The sequence below is a fragment of the Platalea leucorodia genome (genome assembly GCF_965183815.1).
Source record: "Platalea leucorodia genome assembly, chromosome: 9".
In the NCBI taxonomy this organism is placed as follows: domain Eukaryota; kingdom Metazoa; phylum Chordata; class Aves; order Pelecaniformes; family Threskiornithidae; genus Platalea; species Platalea leucorodia.
Genome location: NC_138831.1, coordinates 18,960,893 through 18,968,611, shown reverse-complemented (window position 1 = coordinate 18,968,611; position 7,719 = coordinate 18,960,893). Strand labels below are relative to the sequence as shown.

The window sequence follows — 7,719 nt, the reverse complement described above, 5'->3', positions numbered from 1 at the left end:
TGAGTGGCGTTCTGCCTTGCGATGGGGAGGGTATGGTGTGGTGGGGTCAGTCAGGCTCACTGGTCAACAGCTGCATTTTCTAAATGAAAATGGTGACGTGTTGTTTTATCCATTGTGCCTTTGGTTGCCCTTTTGAAAGAACAAACATTTTTGCTAAAGAATACAGGTCATAATTTTTTCTTTCTAGTTGATGTCAAGCTTGCCTGACCTGTGGGTCTGGGCTATAGCTGTTGGGTAAGCAGAACCTCGGGCCCAGGGTTTCGTGCGTTGGGACTGTAGGTGCAGTTGCACTGCAGGTGCGATCGATAAATGCGCTTGGGTGCTGGAGCCCAGGCGTTCCGCGGCTGCGCCAGGGGTCGGGCGCTGCCTGGCCGGCTGCCGGCTCCCGGCTCGCAGCAGCGGGCAGAGTTTTGACGGAAGCCCGCGGCAGCTCGGCTCCCTCTCCTCCCGCAGAGGTGCGCGGCGGGGAGGAGCCCTCCTCGGCTGGCGTTGCCGGCCCGAGCGCTCGGTCTGGGCTTGGCGTTGGTTTTCCCTTGAGGGGCAGCCGGGCAGGCACCGCCCGCCCTCCTCCGGCCGGCGCCACCCGCCCGCCCCTGCTGCGGGCGGACCCGCTGCGGCCGCCGGCCGCGCCGCCGCTGCTCGGGCGCAGGCGGGGCCGGCGGCGCTGAGGGCGGCTCCGCCGGGGCCGGGCCCGGCCAATGGGGGAGCGGCGCGGGCGGTGACGCGGCGGGGCGGGCGGCTCGGCGCAGGAAGCGGGGCGGGGGGCGCGGCCTCGCCCGCCGGTCGCGACGTCGCCGCCGCCGCCGCCATGCGCCGCTGAGGCGGGCGCTGGCCGGGCCTCGCCATGGGGGCGCCGCCGCCCAACGGCAGCCTCGGCCTCACCGACAGCCCCCTGCAGCCAGGCGGGGGGGCGGCGGCGGGGCCGGGGGACCGCGGCTGCGAGAACGGGGCCCTCATGGACAGCTTCGGCATCTTCCTGCAGGGGCTCCTGGGCGTCGTGGCCTTCAGCACCCTCATGCGTGAGTGGCGGCGGGGGCGGGCGGGCAGCGGCCTCCGGGCCTCGCCGGCTCCGCGCGGCCTGGCGGTGAGCGGGCGGGGGCGTGCGGTGCGGCGGCCGGACGGGTCCCTTCCTCCTCGGGGGGCTCGGGCTTGGCTCACGGTGCCGCGACCCCGCTGCTGTGTCCCGAGGCCGTCCCGGGAGGAGCGCCGTGCTGTCCCGGGCTCCCGGCCGGGCCGCGGCGGCCGCAGGGAAGCGGGGCCGTGGCCGGGGCTTTGTTGGTGCCCGGTGAGCTGCAGCGGGGCCGTGAGGTGAGGCTGCGGGACGCGGCCCCGCAGCCCGGGGAGGCCTCTCCGCTGTTCCCCGGGCCCCCCCGGGATCTCTGCCCCTGCGGGGCCGGCGCGGGGCGTTAGCGCCAGCCCTGCTGCCGGGGGGAACGGCTGACCGGCTTCCGAGGCAGGTGTTTAACACCAACAGCGTTGTTTCCGAAAGACTGTGTTTCAGGTACTTCAAGGAAATGCACTTTCTGAAGTTTGGTTTCCTAATATTTGCACCCACGCGGATATAATTTATCACTTTGGGGGTGGATGTGTGTTCTGCTTCGAATACAACCGGCAAGATGTGGTATGTGCAGAATCACTCGGGTTTAGAGTATACGAAAGAAAAGGGTCAGGCTGTATCAGTTTTACTGCAAGCATACCTTGTCACATCATCAACAGCGAAGTAAGACGCGCTTTTTTAAATCACAACACGTTATGCTGCGCTTGCTTAGAGTATGTGCTATACCTGGGAGCCGGAGCAGGCGGTGAGCTCCCGTGGCTGTTTGCAGCAGCTCAGCTGATGAGCAGTAACTTGTTACGCTGCTGCTCATTTCAGTCTGGTGGAAAGGCAAGAAAGGCTGGAGGCTGTAATGACTCCAACCCTGCCTGCTCTGAGGGAATCCCAACAACGTGGAATAGTTTGGTAGACTTTTCTCTGTCCCATACTGTAGTTAGTGTCTTTTTGGCTGAGGAGTGGAAAACAAGCCCAGTGCCATTACTCAGCTGACCATGAGGTTGCTGTTAACAAAATGTGGGGGAGGGAAAAAGGAACATCAACTACAGGTATTTTACAGTTTGACTGGTCTAAAGACCAAGATCCTGTTTACATTAGAATCGAACTGATGCCCTTTCATGCTAGTGTCATACTATTATGGTTAAGTCAAAAGTTTGCTAGCGCCCTGTATTTGCATACTTTAGTGTTTCAGTCACAGTTATCAATTGTATTGCTCTTGTAAAAGCTATGCATGTAGCAGTCATCATTATGTTACTGAATGGCAACAGTAGTCACTGGTGTAACATTTGGTCAGTCAGAGCATCTTCATAATTAGGAGTTTTAGCAGTTTCCCAACAAAAGTACCTCTCTTAAAGAACATGATATGTACACATTGTTGGTTTTGGAATTAAGAGATACAAATAGATGATTCTTATGGATTGCGCACCAAAAGATGAAGAGCTACGCATGTTATTTGTCAGGATAGTATCTTTTTTCTGGAAATGGTATCTCTTATCTTTTTGCATTTTAACTCAGTGAAGATAAGAAAAAGTGAATACAAAAAGTATGGACAGGGAAAATGAAAGCCTAGTTGTTAGCTGCACTTCCTAACTTTGATTAGATATTTTTAAACCATGAACTATTAGAAGGAGATTATCAACGAAGTGCTTGCAGTTGTGGAAGAAGGGAGTGAAAGGCAGGTAGCCAGTCCTTGCAACGGTACTGGTAAGAAAAGGAATCTGTTTCCAAGGTAGACGGGAGCAAAAAATAATAACTTGTCATGCTTACAAGTTCTTACATTTAAAAACAGAAGGACAGGTATGTTTGTCCCAGTTTTGACAGCCACCTTCTCTTCCACTTTCTTTTGGGCCTCTCACCTAGCAGGAAGAGAAGCTGGCCCCACCGTGTGGACCAGTTACACTGGTAAAAGAGCAGTTGTCTCTCAGTTAACTGCTGTGCTATGCTGGAGGGGATGGTTCCGTTCTGTCTGCTAGTTTTGTCTGAATGTTTCTGTCCTTTTTATAGCATACGCAAAATATCTGGTATGTTGTTCCAAAACCTTTAAAAGTTTCCTCAAGTAGGACTTTTTGTGATCCACATGACAGATCTGACGTGACAGAGAAGCAGGAACTTGTGGCTGAGAATGGGAGGGAGAGCGTGACCTTTCCTCAGCAGTCGCCCCGGCACATACACAGTTGTTCCTGTCCCTGAGCTGCTGTGGCAGAAGGGATGAGACAACTTCTGGAGCTGGATCACAGAACCGATACAGCAAGAAAAATCAACAGGGAGATGTGGTTACTTTTAAGCTGGAGTATTTCCTTGCTCTGGTCCTCTAGCTGTCCGGCGCAAAAGAGGGGGTAGCGCTGAGGAAGAAAGAAGTGGCTGTAGGAAGGGGCTGCTTGAGAAGTGGCACCGCTGACAGGTCAGAGGTGGGCCTCCCTTTTGAACAGCATTAATTCTCTGTATGTAGCTGTATCGCTTCTCCAGCTCTCCTCCATAAAAAGTCAGAGAACTGAAGATACATGACTGGCTAGTATTTAACTTATAAAGGGCAAGTCATTTGCCTTTTTTTTTTTTTTTAGGAGATACTCGAATACTTCGGTTGTGATTAATGGTGCAGAACCCTCTGTAGAAAAAGAGATGAAAGTAACAGCAACAGACATACGTTGTACAATTGCTCTTTATGTACAGAGGCTGTTTTCCTTTGAAAAATATTTGATTTGACATGTAAAGAATAAGAATATCTGGTAAGTGGCTAAATCAAAGGATGACCCAGACTTGCCCTTTCCTAGATAAATCTTGCCATGCTTGCTTTCAGTGGAACAAAGAATTATTTTTTATTTTTTTCTGGTCGTAGTAACTACGTGGAGGAGGAGGACGACCTTTTCTGTGCCCCATTAGTAGATGTTCATCCACAAATGACTGAAGGAGTATTGTTAAAGCAAAATTGTTTAAGATCTGATATTGCAGTTTGCCACCTTGTGTGTGCACCTATCCAATTGCTGTAAAGTTACGCTATCAACTGACGTGCCAATGACATCAGTTAAACTTCATCTTTTAAGGGTTAAAATGTAGTTAAGTGTCAGGTTTGTAACTTGTTGAAGATGTGGTGACACTCTGACGGAGCATTGAAACTGCATTGCTGTGACTGTTTTCTAATACTTCAAAGAAAGGTTTTTACCCCAGTCGTATTATCAGCCTAACTTGTGTGTCCCCTCACTACTAAATTCGCACAACCAAGAAGTGACAGAGGCAGAGAATTTCTCACTCTGACAAAATGATCATTTGAAATTAACTCAGAAGTTTCCTTTTCTTTGTAGCTCTTGCTTCTTTGTTCGTCGCATAAGGAATAAAGAACAGTTTAACCTACTGTCTTACCTCACAGTAGCTTTTTAAAGGATTGATTTTGTTCTATTATCTTCAGATTCAAATATACAACCTGTTGTAAACCCCTAATCTTTTTTCTTATAGAAGGTAGTTTAGCTAGTTATCATTTATCCTGGGCTTATGCAGGAGACTCCCTAACCCCCTTAGTCAAAGGGTAGAAGTTTGAATTTGTTTTTATTGCTATAAGTCGTTCAAGGCCCCCCAAATCCTATCCTCCTGCTCTCCGTGTAAAGCATCATTCATGAACTAGAGAAGTGAGGTCCTCTTCTGTTGTCTGAATCAGCAGTGAATATACTTAATACTGTCGGAACCCACTAGTGTGTTGTCTTTAATCACTGTGAATTAATCTTAACTGCTCTGAGTTTAGCTCTCTGCTGCAAGAGGCACACTGAAACAGTTCCACCCAGAGCCTTCAGATGTTCTACTACATCAAAAGTCGTACTGAAGTCGGGCTAGATTACTTCTGTTGCTTCGCTCCTAACCACAGGCTCTAATTCCCTATCAAAGCAAACTAACTGATTAAAAACTACCTCTTTTTGGCAAATCGGCTTGGACTGGCAGCCTTTTTGGATTCTGACCGCTAATTCTCAAGTCTGTTAGCCTGCTCTTTTTGAAGTCTTTTGCTTAATTTTGCTCTTGTCCCTCCTGCTTAAGCATGTATTATTTTCCACCTTAGTTTATTTAAGCTAAGCCACTTCATAACAGGAAGTCTTAATGGGTTTCTCTTGATGGAAGAGATGTATGTTTATGCTTCAGGTCAGTAAGCCAAAGATAATATTTTTTCGAAGTTTGCCATTATAATGCTTGTATCTTATTTCATGGGGATCTTGATTTAAAATGATGAGTTTGCTTCTTATTTGTTTCGGAGGATTTTTGGTGCAGTAGGTTTTTTATTATTATTATTACTGATGTCACAAAGCTGATTTTAAATATTTTAGTGTAATATGCTGTGTGTTTTCAGTAGCCCCAAGCACCTTCTGAGCATTCTCTGGTTAGGCTTTTATTGGTAATGAATGATTAGAGAGTGGTGTTAGCACAGTATTCCTACAGATGTACAATGTAGGCACAGTTGTAAATAATACAATTTTTATTAGCCAAACCTGCAGAAAGGTACGGGGAAAAACCTGTTGTCCATCCCTTTACCCAGTCTGACACAAACTCTTTCAAGTACTTCATCTTGAATATGCAAGGAAAATGAATGCTCTTTATATAATAAGCTATCTCAGTAGGTAGTTTAGTAGAATTCAAAATGATTTAGCAAAAATACGCTTTCCAGAGGAATGATTTCATATTTTCATCAGGGTAGGGGAGTATTATTATGAGGAATAATGTTCTGGGGAGCAGGGACTTGAGAAGGAATTAAAAGTAATTCCAGTGTCCTTTCCAAAAAAAAAAAAAAAAAAAGTCAGATTAAAGAAAACTATTAGATACAAAAGAACTAAAGCATATGATTTTCAGTTGTTTTCCATAGCAATTTTCTTTCTGCTTGAGCAGATTTAAAAAATGAGAAAATGGTGGGGAGTTGACTTTGATGCCTGGTACCGTCAGCAGTGAAATACAGGCCTCTGAGTAACAGTAACAAGTTTATTCTATGTGGCGGTTTCCTAAGGCATGGGGCAGTGGCCTGCTCGCAAGGTGGTGTTTTATTAATCAAGGCATTGTTTAAAAAGACTTGATAGTATCCCGAATTGGTAATATCCCATCCTTGTATGTATTTGCTCGGAGTGATGCAGTATGCCTTCACGTGAATTGCTGAGGACCACCTTGGAAAATATTCTTTGCGCGACTGATTTTTAAAACGTGTCTCATACAGAAACTTCAAATATTTATGAAAATATGAACAGTATTGTACTTACCCACTGGATCACACTTTGTCGAACGCACTTTATTCTTTTTCCTAAACTCTTCACAAGTGCAAGTTCCTGGTGAATTGCCAGATATATGCAGAGTTTGCGTTCCAGTGTGTATTTGGGGATTACCTAGTATTAGGCAGTCTGAAATGGCTTCAAGGACCACTCTGGGGTGTCACAGCAGCGGGAATGAGTCCCTCTTAAGGAAGACTGGTAAGATACGCTGTTGAACTACGTTAAAAGGCAGGGGAGGGAGCGAAGGGAAAGTCAATTTTTAAAGAGGAGGAGGTGAAAAAAAAAAAAAACAAACATCCAGAACATGGAGGTGGCAGGACTTTTTCATCGGAAAGCGAGCGGGTGGCTGGGCTGCGGGGCCGCGGCGGGGCGGGCGCCCGGCGCGGTCGGGCCGCGGGGGAGGACCCTGGACAGCTCCCCCGCGGGCCGGGCCTGGGGCGGCCTCCCCCGGCCCCGGGAGCCTTCCGGGGCTTCGGAGTGGGGCTCCAGTTCGGTGCTGCCGGTGTGAAGCGAAGAGCGTTCTTACCTGCCGGTGGCTCCGCAGGTCTGGCCGACGTGACGGGGTGGCGCAATCCCCTCCCATCTGGCTGGAGGCCAGGGAGGAAACAGGATGGGGTGATGGCGGTGGGAAGAAGGTGTTTTAACCTCTTGCTCCTTTGGGCCCAATCCATGGTAATTAGTAACAATGAGTATCTTAGTCGGGCATACTAGAGAACAGCTATTATTCTGCAGGTTAAGTGGCTGCTTGTGGCTGCAGGACTCATAAAAGCCCCTGTGAGGTCACTTTGGTCACGGCCAAGTAAATCATGCCGTACAATGATCAAGTGTTTTGTTATCCCCAGATGGTGAGGTATCGCTTGCATCTATGTTACATGGCTGTTTCTTGTTCATTGTAAATAAATCATCAGTCCTTTCAGTATCTCTGTGACATCCTTATCCGTGTTTGAGACAAAAATAAGAGATGCACTAGGAACTGCAGCAGGAAAAAAATGCAGCCACATGGGTAAATTAGCTAAGTAAATTGCTTTATTTTACCGTGCTAATATTGTAGTACTCTTTAATACGTAAAATACGTAGTTGGGATAAATTCCGTCCATTGTGAGCTCTGCAGAAGAAGACAAATCTTGCTTCACGTTGTATAAAAGCAAGTAATAGTAGTGTTGGGAACTGCTCAGCTGATCCTCTTTTAAGTGAAGCAAATAACCTGAAATGAATTTAGGAATGACAACTTTGGAGCTGTTTCACATTTTGAAAACAGAAGACCAGTCTTTTTTGTAGCATAGTTAGCGACCATAGCAGAAACATGTTTTCGTAATGTTTAGTCCTGCTTAAAGTAAATTTCCTTGTTTTTTTGACTAAAACTGCTTGCAAGATATCCTATTCTTTGTTGGATATAGATTGTGATAGCACTTTATTGGGTGGCTTAATGTCCTGATA

The 7,719-nt window shown here is 47.7% G+C and overlaps 1 protein-coding gene across 2 annotated transcripts in view; it reads left to right on the top strand.

Moving 5' to 3' along the window:
• Nucleotides 1–844: 844 nt before the first annotated feature.
• The window catches only part of LOC309595231 (store-operated calcium entry regulator STIMATE-like), a gene marked incomplete at its 5' end in the record, with an annotated part of 36,980 nt that continues 30,105 nt past the window's right edge, over nt 845–7,719 (top strand). For both annotated transcript variants that reach the window (XM_082321925.1, XM_082321924.1), the window contains one exon: nt 845–1,019. In XM_082321925.1, the coding sequence (XP_082178051.1) occupies nt 845–1,019 (175 nt within the window). The remainder of the gene's footprint in view (nt 1,020–7,719) is intronic.